An 18,072-nucleotide genomic window follows, 5' to 3' on the forward strand; every position below is an offset into this window, starting at 1 on the left:
CATGCTCTCATACGGCCATGAAACGATATTTTTTGAAAGACCTTTCACCGTTTTCTAGTCAATCCAAACCGCCTTTACTCTGTATGTGTGGTGTGTGCCTTACTAATTTGTGTCCCGTTCTCTTTCCACGCACGCCGCGCAGATGACAAGGTCGAGGTGATTGATCAACGTGTTGCTGTCTGCCGCGATCATGCCAACAGCCAGTGCCGCCGCAAGCAGTGTAAATACTATCACATACCCATTGTCCTGCCGCCGGCCAACATCATGGCTGCCATGATCACAAATCCAAACGAACAGCAACAGCAGGCCACTGCTGCTGCAGCTGCAGCTGCTGTCGGTCCCAATTCTGGCTTTAATGGCGCTGGAAATTTGATCATCATTGAGCCGCAACAACAGCCACAGCAGCAACAGCAACAGCAGCAGCAACAACAACAGCAGCAGCAGCAGCAGCAGCAGCCGCTACAGCAGCAGTACAGCTACCACAGCAACGGCAACTACTACCAGAACAAAAGCATCTATCAGCCGCAGCAGCAGCAGCAACAACAGCAACAGCAGCAACAGCCACATCCACATCCACACATCACCTACCACTGCAGCTCGCCCTACTCCCCCTCGTCGGCTTCGTCGTCGTCCTCCTGCTCGATAGCCACCTCGCCCACCCTCTCGTCGGCCACGACTCTGTCCACCACATCGACGGCCACCATGCCGACGCCCCAGCAGCAGTATGCCGCCGCCCCCACAACGGCCACCTACTTGAAGGCGGCCCCGGCCTACTACACCGATGCCACGCCCACTCTGGTGCTGAGCAGCGACTACAACTCGAACTGCATCCCCATCCAGGCGGCGCCGTTCATCTCGCTGCAGGCGGCCCCCCAGCAGCACCACCTGCTGAAGTACACCGCCCAGCAGCCGCACGCCACCTATGTGGGGCACCATCACTATCAGCCCCAGTTGGGGACAGTGGTGGCCACCACAGTGACGGCCATGCCGGCCACCACGATCAGTGTGGCGCCGGCAGCAGCAGGACCCACGGTCGTGGCGCCATCGACTTGCATCTAACTGGCAGGCGGCAGAGCAGCGCCAGAGAAGCGGCTGGGGGTGGGGGTGGGGGCCTTTTTGTATTGTACCAATCTCTCACGTAATTAATTCCTTTCGAATCCTTTGAATACAAAAGTCTCCACACATCACATCACAGTTATAGATACTTTTCTAGAATATTCCACATGCCACCCGCCACACGCCACACAATCATTGAAAACGAATCAAAACCAAAACTTTGGAATTACAGTCTCCACACACACACACACACACACACACACACACACACACACACACACACACACACAAAAAGTGAAACTATTTACAAATCCAAAAGATCTTTTTCTTACTTCAAGCAAAGACTCTACCGTGTGTGTGTGTGTGTGTGTGTGTGTGTGTGTGTGGCATGCATCAAGTGGGGAAAATACTGAGTGAAGACTCTAAAAAATTAAATTAAAACAAAAATTAAACAAAAACAAAATATATAAAAAAAAAACAGAGAGTGTTTAGTGTTGTTAAATGAAAAACAAAAAACAAAAACAAAAAAAGATTAGCAATTAAAAATTGAAATAAAAATAAAAAATAAATAAAAACCGAAGCGAAGATTGAAACGCAGTTGAAATAAAATTAGTTACAAACTATTTTAAAACTCTAGTGTTCCATATTTCAAGGCAAACAAAAACAAAAACAAAAAAAAACAACAAAATAGTAATCGAAAGTCTATAATCAAGAGGAGTGTTAATATTAGCCTAACGTTAAGCCTGACAGACACTTCAGAGGGGGGGGAAAAATAGTCAAAATTAATCAAAAAAACAAAACAAAAACAAAACAACAACAGAATACGAATAGGCCATGGATAACTAATATATATATATACCAATAATCATAACGATTACCATAAAGATGGAAATAAAGTACAGTCACGTCCTATTTTTGCAACAACGATTTACTACAACAACAACAACAACAACAAAACGAGAGGCAAACGATCCAGAGATGTGTGTGTATTAGAAGCCAGAAACCAGATAAACTAAAGCAAAAAAAAAAACCATAATCCTTTTTTTACATTTTGTAATAACAAACAGCAAAAGAGAAGTCATATTTTTTATACACAACAAAAAGGGAAAATTTAATCAAATCTGCAACGATAGGCATTTCTGCAAAGCAAATGTTTGTGTTTTTTTTTTTGTTTTCTTTTGGAAAAGTTTAGCTGAAAATCTCTAGAAAATTATAAACAGATTCCCCAGAAACCTACTCTGCAAATATACATATATCTTTCTATGCGAAATTATCTGTATCTATAGATTTTATTTCAGAATTTTGGATCACGCCTGTTTGATCCCGTTTGGATCTTCGTTTGTATGTTTCTGTGGGAGTTTTCTCGAGTTACAATAAATTGCAGAATGGAAACTACTTATTATACATATACAAGAAAAAAAAAAAAAAACCAAACATACATACATGCATGCATATACACATAGTACATATATTTGCATATATTTATGAATCAAGAATATATTGATTGATACATATATATATATATTTACTAATGGCAACTAAAACATGAAATGTGATCTTTTAAAGAAACAAAAGGAGAGAATAATAATATTAATAATAATAATAATAATTGAAAGAAAATGGGAAATCAAATAAAGAACCGAAACACAGAACACACAGATAAATGCACCAGCAGGCGTTGCATAGATAAAAGATGAAAGATAAAAGATAATTTTTAATTGCAATTCCATGCTTGGAAGACACATAATATAATAATCGACATTTAGCTAAGGATTGTTCAACAATAACAAGATTTATGTACATGTACGTTTAAGGGCTGGTTATAATATACGGAAATTTGTTTTCTCTCATCCATTCCCATACCAAACCATACCAAACCATGACTTTCTCCATCTCTCTGTCTCTCTCCGACTCTCACTCGTAGTTACGTAGTCCACTTTCAGCTCTCTCGCTCTCTCTCTTCGAAGCCTAAGCCTATAGTTAATGGAACGATCCTTTCCTGCTGATCTTTCCTCGTACTTTCCTACTAATGAAAAAAAAATGCCTAATAAGTTTCCGTCCATTATAAGCAGACCTTAAATCTATGTGCAACACCCAACAACAACCAAACCCAACAGCAACAGCAAGTGGAGGAGTTGTAAACAAATAAAAAATAACAAACATAAAATTAAATAAACTAAAACACACACACACACACACACACACACACATATATATATATATTAGTAGATTTTCAACAACTAAAAGAAAACTTGTCGACATTTTAAACAGTTACTAACATTTATTGTAATAACAAACAAATGAAGAAAACAATAAGCTGCAAAATGGCAAACCAAAAACAAACAAAAAATGTTCTTAAATATGAAAATAAACTGAGAAAAGAAAAAATAAAAATAAATATAAGAATAAACGAAAAATGGAAATCGTAGTTACTAAGATAAACATGCATACAGACACCTATAGGATCGATCATTGTACCATAAGGGACTTCTTGCGAGGTCTAAGAACCGAGTACTTAACGGGTGTACGAGTAGATCGCGTGGCAGGTAGCATAGCACGAGTTTGTAAACTAGAAACGAAACTTTTATTTGCCTTAATCGAATCATATTACACAACACTACAAAACACTACACAACACTACATGACACACACACACACACACATACACACTTGACATGGCTTGTACATGGCGCAGTCTCGTATAGAATATATATCTGACTATCTCTCTCTCGCTCTCTAGAGAGGGAAGGTCGAAAATATTGAACGTAGTTACAGGATGTGCAGAGTCTCTCCTCTCACTGTAAGTCATAGTTATTATTGTTAACTTTAGTTTATACTATATTAGATCATTATGATTATTAATTGTGAATATGATGTGATGTGTTTATTGAAAAGTAAAAACAAAAACTGAAACTACAATACGAAAAATACAAAAACAAAAAAAAAAAAACAAAACTAAATGTTGCAACATAATGAAAACATGAAAATTGATTGCTACTACGTGGATCCAGAGCGAAATGGCAGCTCCGGTTCCGGTTCCGGTTCCGGTTCCGCCTCCGCTCTGGTTCTGGCTCTGGTTCGGTGTAGAGTAAAACCGTAATTTAAGATTACACTAAATGGATAAAGCACGGGCCGTGTATACGCCGTATACTGTGTGTCCTGTAAAGTAGTTCTCTTTCATTTTTGTCAGGTGATATCAACGAATTTTCGCTATGTTCTTGGCAGGGGATTACGCCCCCCCTACCCCCCTCCCGTAACCCCCAACTCCCTCATGTTTTGTTTTTTTATAATTTAGTCAAGTTTTTATCGGTGTATGATTTTCAAGTCCTTTGTCGTTCTTTGTTTTGTTTTGTGATATTCGCGAAAAGAGGAGGAGAAAGGAGCAGAAGAACATTGTTTGTTGTTTAGTTTTTGTGTTCATAAAATATATTTTTGTAGTTTTGTTTTACTTTTTTTATATACTACATATATATAAATATATAGTATATATACATTGTATTAAACAAATATATTATATTATATTATATTATACATTAATGAACTAGTATATACAATTACCTATACACATATACAACTACAAAAAAAAAACAACAAAATAAAGATGAATTGAAATAATAGATATTTAAGCGAACAAACAACAAAAAAAATAAGGAAAATGCAGAATAATGAAAGTGCGGGCCAGATTGTGGTCGAGGATATTGATAAAGATAGCGATGATACTTATACTCCTACAAAAATAAAAAAAAAAAAACAAAATCACAAACAACAACAAAAAAAACGAACATTTTTTAAAAATATTTAATAAACAGAATCATTATTAACTATTATTATTATGATTATTATTATTATGATTATTATATTTATTATTATAAAAGAACAAATTTAGTTATTATACATGTAAAGAAAGGCAAGGTAAAGCGAGGTCTTGCAACTGCAACTGCAACAACAACAACGACGTAGAAGGGGGACGATAGAGTAGAAGAGTGAAGTGCAGGCAAGCGAAAGTTTTGGTTCAAAAAGAACAACTACAAAACTGGTATATGAATGAAATTATATTGATATTGATAATGATAATGATAATGAAACAAAATACAACATTTAAAGTTATTTAGCAGTAAAATGAAATGAAAACCATGAACAAAAAACCCAACAACAACAACAACAAACATCAATGAACAACATCAACAAACAAAAAACAATGAAATACAATAAAACACAACAAATAAATTACAAAAAGAAAAGTGTATTTTTTATTCGGAGGAGGAGGAGGCTATATGGAGGATTGTCATCACCAGCAGCTGGGCGGAAATACTTGGGAATGCAAATTGTAGGATGTACGACCCGACCCGGCCGGTCCCGGCCCACATGCATAATGTCCGACCTCACCGCAGGGACCGCAAACTGCAAAGAAAGCCCGACAAAGGGAGCACACGCCCTCCAGGGCAGGGGGGAAAGAGGTGAATGCCACACGTAAAATTCCCCAAGTGCCAGTGTTGAAAAACCTGCAAGCTGGAAAAAAACCCCCTGAAATAGTGAGCGCCAGAGACATGAACCTGCCATGTGGCAGTGAAAAATGTGCAAAAAACGAGTCGAAACGAAACTCTTTCGTTCTATCCCCACTCCAACCCACTCCACCCTCACCTACACACACATACATATACATAGAGTGGCACGTAAGTTGTCTATTTCACACACCAACGCGTGCTGTCTCCGTTTCGGTCTCCATCTTCGGACTCCTGGCGCCATATTGCAGCACGCAGTCCATCGTAACTGTTGCAATTAGTTGCCGCAGCAGTCCCAGTGGTCGCAAAAAATAGATCTATTGAGTAATGGGGCGGGAACAATGCACCAACCATGGATAATCTTTATGCGGCATATGGGAGGGACACTTTTACTTAATCCTTAACCCTTCAGCGGTTATCCCTCATATCCCTGACATTAATTGGCCGCACTATAAAGCGTAGTGAGAGCAGCCACTGGGGGGTTGCACGGTCAGGGCATTAAAAATTAACACTGAAATTGCTTTATTACATATCCCCTTCATACCCCCCCCACGGATGTCAGACAGAAATTGACAAAGTATACGGATACTCGTAGCACGATATGTAGGGACAGTCACTTTCCCCATGATGCTGTTAATGATACCTCCACCCTTCTCTTTCTGCAGTCACTCTGTCTCTTTCGCTGGCGAATGTCGTGCGGAGAGAGAGAGAGAGAGAGAGAGGGACATTGACGTTGATGAGACATGTGGTACGGTTGTTGCTGTGGCATCGTAAGAATCATTTCCCGCTGTACATAACACGTAACGTGGCGTTTATGTTTACGTCTCGTTGTCGCTGCCGTTGTCCCTTTTGGCGCACGGAAAAAATTAAAATTTAATTGTCACTTAAAGGTAATTTAAAAAAACAAAACCCCTCGAAGCAAAGTGCGGCAGAGAACGGTGTGAGAGGGTGAATGGTAATTAAATTATTTTAATCACATTAATTAAAAATACACCCACACCCACTCACTGGGGGGTAGCGAGGTCAAAGGAGAATTGTTTTGGTTAATTTAAATAGTGTAAAGCCAAATATTTACACAGCACGCCGACATGCCACACCTGGGGGCATGGGCGGCCATCCCTTTACCATTCCCGACCTGGCCAAGAAGAAGGGATACAACGCCTGGAATTGGGGTTGTTGTTGCTCAATTTGCGTGTCAATAAATGTCCTAAGGATGTTTGTAATCCCACAAAAAGGTTGAGAAGTGGGAAATTAGGGTTCAGTAGTGGGTCCGGCCTGACCCTGACCATAAATCTAGTAAAAAACGGAACTACGGCGGCGACTCTTCATTTATACCCGACATTCGATAATTTGTCAAATCAAGAAATTGTTGTTGCATTCAAAAAATATATTCTCTTTTCCCACTTACCCAAATTCTTGCTCCGATTCGTACGATGCTGATGAAGAGAGTTACCGTACGAAGTTACGACAAAACCGCACCGAAACCGCCAGAGAAACGCACAAAACGATATCCAATAAGAGCACAAATTTGGGCCATTAATTTATTCAAATAAGGTGAGGCACAAGAGGACGGAAGTTCGTGGGGACACACGCACCAAGAGAGAGTCAGATCAGCACTATTGGGAATGCCTCACCCTATTATGAACTTCACTTGGAACGAGAGCACTCATTCCTTTTCGATTCTCTTCTTCGCTGCACTATCCCATCCTGGAGTGGGAAAGGGACAAAACTTGACGAATTTTCAAGCAAGCACAAACACACACACAAACGAAAAAAAAGCGGGAGAACGAAACAATTAAACATTTTAGATTTTGCCACATAAAAAAAATAACTTTTGCAAAAATAATATGTTCTTCTGCACATACATATGTATGTATGTATATAAAATATATGAAACACATATACATTTATTACAAATTGCCGCACTTTTCCTTCGTCGAGCTGTATGCCGCCATTTTTCCTCTTTTGCGCTCCCGACTTTACACTTTATTGCACTAAAACACACTTTTTTGTACATAATCACTAGATCACTACACTGAACTTCACTTCACAGACCTGTGCTACATTTTTCCCGATGGATTTTCCGCCATTTTCCGCATTTTCACCGATTGAAACGCGGAGCCGACTTGCGAACGCGCGCTTCGACCGGGTGAACAAATTTGAGTGAGAGTGTCGTTAATTCTTTGATCGCCTGCTCCTCTTCCTATTTGCTTTTTCTCTCTCCCACGCTCTATTCGGGTACTTTTGCGAAAACGAAAAACGAAACGAAAGAAGATGCAAAACAACGGAGTAGTAACACATTTTAGATTTTTGCACATGAAAAAAAATAATTTATGCAAAAATAATATGTTTGTCTACATATATGTATGTATATTAAATACATATAGATCACAAATTTCCGCACTTTTCCTTCGTCGAGCTGCCTTTATGCCGCCATTTTGCCTCTTTTGCGCCACCGCCCTTTATTCCACACACTTTTTTGCATTAAAACACACTTTTTTGTATATAACGACTGGATCACTACACCAAACTTCACTTAAAACACTTGAGCGACAATTTTCCCGATGGATTTTCCACCATTTTCCACTTTTTCAGGAATTAAAACGCGGAGCCGACTAAAGAACGCACGCTTGGCCCGGGTGAAAAAATTTGAGTGAGAGTGGCTCAAGTGCGTTCATTCTTTGATCGCCTGCTCCTCTTTCTATTTTCTCTCTCTCCCACGCTCGCTTCGGAGCTTCATCGTGCTTCTTGTCTACTTCCTCGGCTACTGAGACCAAAACCGTGTGGTTGTGGGAGTGAGATAGAGAGACTGGTGGGTGAATTGCAGTGCGCGGTGTCGGTGAAGCGCTTGGCGAAATTAGTTAATTTATTCAAAGTAATTGATCTCTCTGTAAAATTACTTAACTAATATTATTTAATTAATTGATCTCGCTGTGCATTAGCAGAGGACGAAGACAAAGAGTAGAGATGAGCACAAACAAAAGTACTCCAGATTGCGTGGGAGAGAGAGCAAATAGAAAGAGGAGTAGGAGATCAGAGAATGTACTCATTTGCATCGTTCTCACTCAAATTTTTTCACCCGCGCCAAGCGTGCGTTTGCAAGTCGGCTCCGCGTTTCAATCGGTGAAAATTCGGAAAATGGCGGAAAATCCAACAGGGAAAATGTCCCGCAGGTGTGTAGTGAAGTTTTGTGTACAAAAAAAATGTTTTGGTGCAAGAAAATGTGCGTTTAAGGCAAAAAAAAATGCGCTTCATAAAGGTCGGGGGCGCAGAAAAGGCAGAAAAGCAGCTCGTCGAAGGAAAAGTGCATCAATGTGTGATATATTTATACATATGTGTTTTATATATTTGATACAAATATGTGTAGAAGAACATATTATTTGGCATAAATTCTTTTTTTATGTGGCAAAATCTAAAATGTGTAATTGTTTGGTTGCTTCGCTTTTTTTCGTTTGATCACCTCATATTGAGTTCCAGCGACATATGTATGTATATGTGTGCGTGTGCGTGCTTGAAAATTCGTCAAGTTTTGTCCCTTTCCCACTCCAGGATGGAATAGTGCAGTGAAGGAGAGAATCGAAAAGGAATGAGTGCTCTCCTTCCAAGTGAAGTTCATAATAGGGTGAGGCATTCGCAATAGTGCTGATCTGACTCTCCCTTTTGCGTGTGTCCACACGAACTCCCGCCCTCTTGTGCCTCACCTCATTTGAATTAATAAATGGCCAAAATTTGTGCTCTTATTGGAAGTCATTTTGTGCGTTTCGCTGGCGGTTTCGGTGCGATTTTGTCGCAGTACGGCGACTCTCTTCATCAGACGGGAGATATTATGTTGTTCATTACCATGGATACTTTTATTTTCTTTGATGCTGATCAGATATGTATGTATATGTATAGGTATAGATTAGATTCTTTGCCTGCTGTTTTTGTAACTTTTACGCTTGTCATTGTTCTGCGGCTGAAACTTTTTTCCAATTGATCAGCACAAAAATGTGCGCCTAATTGAAATGTTGCCCAGCCTCCCCCTGCCACAAGCCCACAGTTTTCCTCCACCTATTAAGTTTTCCCAAGTGGAATAAGTACATAAATGGCCTAGCGATGAGCCTCTTGAAGGCTTTTAGGAAACGTAATCCTCAATCAATTTCCTTGAATACTCGTCCTGTTAGGCGCCCCCCAAAAACTCTGATAAAAAAGAAGCGACGTCTGCATTACCATTCCGCCTTGCAGATTCTTGCAGCAAATAAATTTAATCATTTTCATGCTACACCTTGGGGCACTTTTACTTTTGCCATGATGCCAGGATGCCACCTAGCCCCTCGGGTCACCTCGCCGTATCCCTGGTGGCACGCTCTGCAATATATAATTGCTGCCACCTTTTGCGACGTCTACACAACTTTGTCTGACCATAAATTTGCATTCTTCTTCCCTTTTGGATCGTTTTTCCCGCCCCCCTCCCCGTCTTTTTGTCGAGGAAAAGTAGAAATATGGCCACTTCGAGCACGAGGCGGTGGGGTGGGAGGGGTCTGGAAAATGCGGAAAATGTACAAGTGGACATAAAGTTAGCTTAGCAAAATTGCACAGCCCTGAACGTGGCCGGAGTACATAGTCGTATTGTATATTTTGCATATAGCTGGAGATATATATGTATGTGTGTGTGTGTGTGCAACAAAATTGCATTGAAAATAAACAAACGAAGGGCCAGAGAGGGGCCAGAGAGGGGCCCCCACCCGTAAACCTGTGAATAATGTTGTGCGATATGAAAATTGCACTGATTTAGTGCCCGAAATTTGCCAGCCCATTTATTTCCGGCAACCACCGAGCGCCCCCCAAAAAAAACCAACCAACCCACCCACCCAGCGGTACCCAGGCGATGATACCGTTGCTTGGGCCACCGGATATCCGGCTAATTGCCGAAACTTCAAGCTAAAGGATCTGGCTGGCCACATATCACATATCCCCCCCACTATCCAAGGACCAAAGCCAAGGACTACGTCCCCCAAAATTGTAACTCCACACCAATTATCTGTGTCTGTGTGTGTGTGTGTGTGTGTGAGAGACCCAGCCTCCCGCATTAAACTTTAATCAGAGATCCCCCCCTCCAAAAAGTTGAGTCAAATTTACTTTTGATTTTGTGAAACTATTCGCACGGCGAATCCGCTAAAATGCAGCTCATACAAATTTCAGCATCTGAATCAAATGAAACGTAATGCTCACGGAATGCACTCCCAGTAGCCCCCTCCCCCCTCCCCCCCACTGGCGGTGGGGCCAGCGGTGGAGCTGAATTGACTAAATTAACTGGCGCTGGCAAAAAGTTTGTTTGCCCTTCAGACGTTTGCTTGGCTGCTTTTCGCTGGAAGTAAGCGAACAAAAAAAGAAAAGGAAAAAGGAAAACCGTCTGGTAGCTGCACAAAAGATTCGCGTTTAAATATTTGATGCTGGAATTATGCAACGCTGCATTAGGCAGCCGCACAGAACAAATGGCAGTGGCCTTTCGGCAACACTGAACAATGCTTGGAAAACCAGGAAAATAGCAGCTAATCAAAGCGCGAAAAGCCATCCAACTATTCTTAAAGTTTCTAAATGGAAATCAAAGGAATTTGATTGACGCCACGGCCAAAACAGATGCAATGCCAAAGTCCCGTGATCCTTGTTGGGGGGGAGACAGAGGCGGTTACTTAGCATAAAATATGGCGATTCCATGTCAAGTGCCCTTTGATCCAAGTTCGAATTTGTTTAAGACTAAATTAAAGAAATATAAGGAAGGAGGGACCAAATTGAATTCGTATCTTTGCACTGATATTGGATATCCTTGGTCTTGGTTTTCTGCTTTGATTTCTGCTGTGGGTCAACAGACCAACTGACCTCCGGACAGGACAGGGGAGATGGCAGGGATAGGCAGGTAGCAGGTCAAGAGTCAAGAGTCAAAATGAAAACAAGAACTCTTGCCTTTCGAACGGTTTCATGTGCAACACAGACGATGCATCTGGTGCAACTGCATTCTGCTGCTGGGTTTCAGGTCCTACATCTATTCCTGGTCCTGGTCCTGGTCCCCCGTCCTCTTCCTGCTGCTGATGCCAAAAGCTGATCCTGTTCAGCGGCTGTGGCAAATGTGTTTGCATTTCAGGTGTCAACTGCAAAAACACATTCAGCTTTGCTGCAATAACAAACAACACAGAAATAACCAATCCTTGGCCCCATTTTCCCTGCCCTGCCCTGCCCCCCCACCCCCACCCCCACCCGCTGCCGCTTGGCAGCATTTCAGATACAACGAAAACATTTTACTTAACAGCAGAACGGCAGACGTTTTTGGGGAAAACGAGCAACATTTTTTGGACACAAAACAATGGAAATGAAACGAGACGAAGGGAAGGGGAGGGGAGGGGAAAGGCCGGGGCCAGGCGAGGCAAGGAGTTTTCCCCGAGTATTTGTGCCATTAGGAAAATCAATGCGGTTTGTTCTCCAAAAATTTCGATGCGAAAAGCTGAAAGGATTGCAGATTGATGAAAGATAACGGATGGGGATATGATAATGGTGTTGTATGGCTATTTTCTGGAAGCAGCTGTAAAATGAATTACCTCGGCTTCAAGGCGAAGGCAGGACCGGCAGGACGGCGTAACCATCCTTTCACGGGAAGTCAACTCAAGCGGAAAACAAAGTAAAACCCCAACTTCAAAATGGCGACAAAATTGCAATGGCGGCAGCGCCTTGAAGTATGCCATGAATTTTGGCATTAAGCCACCACCCACCACCCACGGGGCCCCTCAGACCATTTGAGGCAATCATGCACTCGTTAATCTTGCTCAGGGGCCGAAAATTAATAGTTAACCTGGCCTCAGGCCCCCCACTGAAGAGAGAAAAATGTGCTGGCGAGCAAATTAAACTCGTTCTAAATACATTACGGATAAGGCAGGGACGAGAGGGCAATCCAAGGAACTGCCGTTGGCCTCCGAAAAGACAAACAAACAGGAGCCCAGGGTGACAGACAGGCAGACAGAGAGAGAGAGAGAAAGGCTGAGCGAGGCAACAACAAGAGCTAAACAAGATTAATTATACCTGAAAAGCCAAAAACTCAGTTTAGACCAAGTCGACGTCGACGTCCTTATAGCCTTTTGACTTTTGACGCTGCTAGCGTCTACGCCGAGGTCCTTGTCGTTGCCCTCGAGCGTCATTTAGTGGGGAGCTGTCACTGCCACTCCCCCGACTCCGACCCCGACTCGGACTCCGACTCGGACTCCGACTTTTGTTTATCCGAGCAGCGTGTCCTTTCGCTTGTTGTTGTTGTTGCTTAAGCGCTTGGAAAATCGAGTCCTAGATAAAACGCAGCTGTGCAGCCGAAGAAGTGTCGTCTGTGTTTGCGCAGGGAAACAAGTAGCAAGCGCCACTTGAGTCAGGTGCTAGAATCACGGACAAACTCGTAGTTACTCGTGGGGCAGGGCAGTGGAGTGGAGTGGAGTGGAGCGTTGCACTTGATTTGATTGCTGCTGAAGACACAATACTGTTGGATTGATAACATGTTAATTGCATTGATTTTTGATCGATAATTCGATGAAAGTATACCGTAGAGAGCCGATTAACGTGGAGGAGCCGATTAACGATAGTTTATCGATTATTGGTCTTCGAAAATTCCTAAATCACGTTTAAAAGTAGCCTATCGATATAAGATCGATAACTTATCGATAACTGGCCGTAAGCAAAGGGAAATATTCTTCTTCTTTTCATAGGAAAAACTAGTTCAATGGCTATCGAGACCGCTTTGAAACGACTTCCGTGATCGATAGTTGATTTATATTGATGCATTTGAAAGTTTGTGCTTGAAACGGCCCCCCACACACACACACATGGCACCCCCTGGCGCCCATTTACCGATGTACCACTTAACCCCAGACAATGTGAAACGCAAAGTCAGCCAACGGCAATGAAACATTCCCCAAGAGACAGAGACAGAGAGAGAGAGAGAGAGACGTTCACCTGGTGCTGGTGGCTCGTACTGACGGGAGCCGGACCCCGATCAGGACCAGGCCAAAGTGCGTCCAAACTAATGGCCACCGACAACAAAGTAAATGAAGCATGGCTCCTGGCTCCCAGCTGCCAGGACATGCCAGGGGCGGCCCATCAAAGCTGACCCAAACGGCAGGACCGGACCGCACCTCTGCCACGTAATAGGCAAAATGAAAAATCTATAGAGTTAAATGAGTGAAAATCAGGAAAATGCATTAATGAATGAATGACAGCAGTGGCTGTCAACGGCAGGACTCTGCAAACGCATACGCACCGGCATCAACCCCCAGGCGTCATCCCACCCCCTGCACGGGAGTTGGGCCCCGGTTTGGATGGGCTTTGAGGGAATGATCGAATGGCGTGCGTGTGTGTGGGGGCCTCCTGTTGGGCAAATGGACAGGATAACCTGTGTGGCTGGTTGGGGCAGAGTCTCCCCCGTTGCATGTCTTATTTATGAATGCAAAAGCAACGCGGGGGGGGGGGGGGGTCTGATGGGCTTACTCTGTACTACACCTGGTATGATAACCGACGTTCAACACGTACGCTTTCAGAGTGCACGTCCGCTCATCTCCGTGCCCCCCCGGGGTGTGTGTTGGCATTCTTAATAGCCAAACAGTTGCACTCTAACTTACTCCAGCGGTGGCATGCAGCCCCGTCAGCGTGGTAATGCTCCTGTCCGAGCATCGAAACGAGTTTTTCGGGGAATAACAGACGTAGAATTTCTGTAACCAATCGAGCATGTCTGAAGTACAGTAGGAGGCAAAGGGTAGGCCTTACATTTTCACTAACTTTAGCAAGTGTCAAGCAAGTGAGATCTGCCACGACCCTACCTCGTTTTGCAGCAATCCAATGACGGTTATCCAATTGCATTTTGCCCCCCTCCCCCCCCCCCTGCTCCCTGCCACAGGGGCATGCAGCATTTTTCGGCTATGAAAACGTTGTCGCATATTAACGTAATTAGTTCATGCGCTCCATAGAACCGGCTGACCTAGGGGGTGGGGGGGCGAGGGACCTGCTATGTGCAACACATACCAGTGCAACCCTCATGCTGGGCGTTTGCGGTGTTTGGGAGTTGTGGCCAGAATTATGATGTCCATGCGGCCATGGATGCCCCCTCACCCCCCATGGGCCAGGGGACAACGGCATGTGTGCCTGTGCCGGGCCTCCTTAGCCCATTAAACCCTGCCCAATGAGCAGCCGTTGCGTGCGTGTTTTACATATGAATATGGCCAGGATACAGGACCCAGTAGCCAGTGGCCAGTGGCCAGTAGCCAGGACTCAGAGCAGGACCAGGCCTGGTGTGTGTGTTAATTGAAACGTGATTGTGTTGACGGTGGTCCGGGTTTAGGGGGGGGGAGGACTATTCCGAGGCTTAGGCATCTGCGCTTCCTTTTTTGACACTTGCAATTGTCATTCCTCCGGGCCTTCTCCCTGCACCGATCCGTAAATAGTTTCGCATTTAAATTTTGCAGCAATATAATTTACTTTGATGCTGTTGGGGGGCTTTGGGGAATTGAATTTGCACGCACAAGCACAATTGAATTTGAATGCAAAGTGGCTACGATATCGAATGCATTATTAATTTCCCACACAGGGGCTGCCCCCCATTTTTCACTTTCGCCCCCAAACCACTCGCACAGACACGAGTATCCATGATGATGATGATGATGATGATGTTGATAGCAGAAAGAGAATTTTGAATGTCCATTTAATGTCATTAATATCTGGGTCTTAAGGCGCCCCAATGTGTGTGCGTCTAAGCCCCTGAATGTCCTTTTCTTATCTTAACTTCCATTTGTGGTTGGGTAATTAGAGCGGGGTCGGCGATTCAGGCGATTACGATAAGCCACAGTGAGAGAGAGCATCGGTTAAGCTATGATATGATTGAGCGCATTACCGTATTATCATTGGGCATGCCCCAATGCCAGGGATACCTGTGGGGTGGCACTCTTTTGCAATCATGCCTCAAATTGTTCTAGCTGGAATTTCCATTGATTGCATTGTAAAGTGAGCTGCAACTGAATGAAATCAATAACTTGGCCACCAGACCGTGCCATAACTGCTGACCGGCCCCCCGAGCGGCGCCCCCGGCTTCTTGACACGCCCCGTCACAGAATTGAGGCCATGTCATTTGTTTAGTTTGTTGCCTCAATTATTTAGCAGGGCCCAGGCCCCAGACCGAAACGAGGCCTGTCCAGACAGGACAATCTCTCTCTCTGTCTCGCTTTGGTTCTGGGTCCTGGAGTCCTTGCGGTGTTTATCCAATTACATAAATTCTGTGTGACAATTTCGATTTCGATTTTATTTTATTCAAAAGCTAGCTTGAAGCCTTTCAAGTCCATCAGGGTCTCTCCGTGCCATAAAATATTTATTGCAAGCAAATAAATACCACACACTGACACGAACAGACGTCGTTATGGTAATTAATTTCAATGCAATGCAACATGAGACATGGCAAATCTTATTTATGCGAGAGCCTGTCTGCCTGTCTGTCTGGGCATTGGGATTTCGCATTTCTGATTTAGGATTTTGGATTTTGGACTTCTTGCTAATTGATAATGGAGGGAGCCCCAAGAAAAAGGGTCACCACCAGAACACCAATAAGGAAATCAAAGACATGTGTAGCACAGCCAGGCAACCGCAACAAAATCAATTGCCTGTCGAGGAGCCCGACTCTGTGGCACACACACAATTTTTGGCCATATCCATTTCAGGCATGGCTGTATGGCCCAGCAGGCGGCCTACGATATACATACTCGTACACAGGAAGGACAGCTCAAGTCAACTTGCGGCTCATGCAAAATTTAATTTTAATTTCCACTGAGCAAATGTTGCAAAAGTGAGAACAAGGCAATTTCCTTTGCAGCCCCAACCAGCACCACCAGCGCAGCGCCTAGACATGCCCCAACGCCCATGGCAGCCTGGCTGGATGGGGGGGGACGAGTTACGTTACGGTATACACATTTTAACCACTTGACTGCATTGTGGCTTTGGCTTAAATGCCGGCCAGAAGTCAAACACAGGCCAAGAGAATCGTACAAGTTTTGGATATGCCCTTCCCCTCTCTCGCTCTCTCTCTCTCTCCCTGTCCGCCTTCCTGGTCTGGCAGCCGTAGTGTGTTTTTGCCAATTGACATGCAGACCTGCCTGGCAGCCGTAAATCGGTATAAATAATTCATTATTGCCGCCTCGATGCGCATAAATCAAGTCGTTTTGGCCCTGGCCCGACTCTTCCAGAGCAGCCACACAGCCACACACAACTCACAACTCCCTCTTTGATGCGCGTTCCGGCTCTAAACATATTTAAAGTTCCTAAAAAGAGAAGAAAATACAAAAAATGTACTTGGAGATGCCGGGGATTGAACCCGGGGCCTCTCACATGCAAAGCGAGCGCTCTACCACTGAGCTACATCCCCGTTGAGCGTTTCGCGGTCCAAAGTCTACAAGGTGTTGTGAATGGCAGGGCTAAAGGTGAGAGGGGTGCACAAGAATTTTGTATATCTAATAAGTATATACTAGAAACAACTGAAATAAACGAAATGAGGAGAGTTTGTTCATGTTTTATTCCGCACCTGAGAGACAATCTGTCTGCGCCTCGCCACTTGTCGGCCGCGTGTCTTGTGCTTGCATTTAGCCCTTCGATGTCCATCGGGGGATGTAGCTCAGTGGTAGAGCGCTCGCTTTGCATGTGAGAGGCCCCGGGTTCAATCCCCGGCATCTCCAAGTACATTTTTTGTCTCTTTTTTCCTCTATTCTGATGTATTTTCTTGATGCTTGTTGGGCGACGTTTTCGCCACGAAAAATATTCCGATTTCGAGATCACAATCGATCGCATATTTTCGCTTCTTCGTAAAATCGATAAAGTGATCCATGTGTACACCAGGGGCGCAGGAGAGAGAAACAGAGCTCTCTCCCACTCTCCCCAGATATGAACAGACCCGCATGATCGTTTCAAAGTACAAACAAAACGTAAAATTTCAAATGCCACGCGCGAGAAAGGGATGGCCAGCGCTGCTGGGCGAGAGCACGACAAAGAACAGAGCGAGACAGAGATAGACAGCTATGCGATTGGCCAGCGGATTCGAATAGGTTCCGCTCGCCGGCTGCTCGACGCTGTGCGCCTGGTACTTTACTTAAAAAGATTGAACGATTTTTGCACGGTTTGAGCACAAAAAGTTCATTTGAGTTTACCCGTTCAAGTTTTCGTTCCACTTAAGATCTGAAAAGAGCCGAAAGGGCGTTGCCGCTTGTAAATGTAAATTCAAGGGATTCCCCATATGTTTTCCACATCACTTCTCTTCGATATCTGGGATGTTCGGGGTGTTCGTTCTCTTTCATTGGGTGCGAATGGAATGCAATTTAAATCATTTATTACGAAATCCCCGGGAGGATTAAAAGAAACTTTTTTATTGCAGGTGCACGAAACTTTTGCCAAATCTCTCGACAGCCTCGCCCCAGCCGCCATTGCATTTTCGCTTCTTACTTATTTTTGTTCTGCATTTTGTTTTTGTTGTTTTGCA

General features: G+C 43.7%; 1 protein-coding gene and 2 non-coding genes across 5 annotated transcripts in view; 2 read left to right on the plus strand and 1 right to left on the minus strand.

Annotated features, from left to right (window-relative positions):
* The window catches only part of LOC6604707 (muscleblind-like protein 2a), an 85,252-nt gene extending 84,193 nt beyond the window's left edge, over nucleotides 1–1,059 (plus strand). For all 3 annotated transcript variants that reach the window (XM_026985699.1, XM_026985700.1, XM_026985701.1), the window contains one exon: nucleotides 143–1,059. In XM_026985699.1, coding sequence (XP_026841500.1) covers nucleotides 143–1,059 — 917 coding nt within the window. The remainder of the gene's footprint in view (nucleotides 1–142) is intronic.
* Nucleotides 1,060–16,896: 15,837 nt separating this feature from the next.
* On the minus strand, nucleotides 16,897–16,968 carry Trnaa-ugc. The gene has a single exon. It is a non-coding gene; the product is annotated as a tRNA-Ala (tRNA).
* A 235-nt stretch (nucleotides 16,969–17,203) lies between these two features.
* Nucleotides 17,204–17,275, plus strand: Trnaa-ugc. Its single transcript has one exon. It is a non-coding gene; the product is annotated as a tRNA-Ala (tRNA).
* The last annotated feature ends 797 nt before the right edge of the window (nucleotides 17,276–18,072 follow it).

The sequence above is a fragment of the Drosophila persimilis genome, unplaced genomic scaffold (genome assembly GCF_003286085.1).
Source record: "Drosophila persimilis strain 14011-0111.01,24,50 unplaced genomic scaffold, DperRS2 tig00000002-arrow-pilon, whole genome shotgun sequence".
Classification (NCBI taxonomy): domain Eukaryota; kingdom Metazoa; phylum Arthropoda; class Insecta; order Diptera; family Drosophilidae; genus Drosophila; species Drosophila persimilis.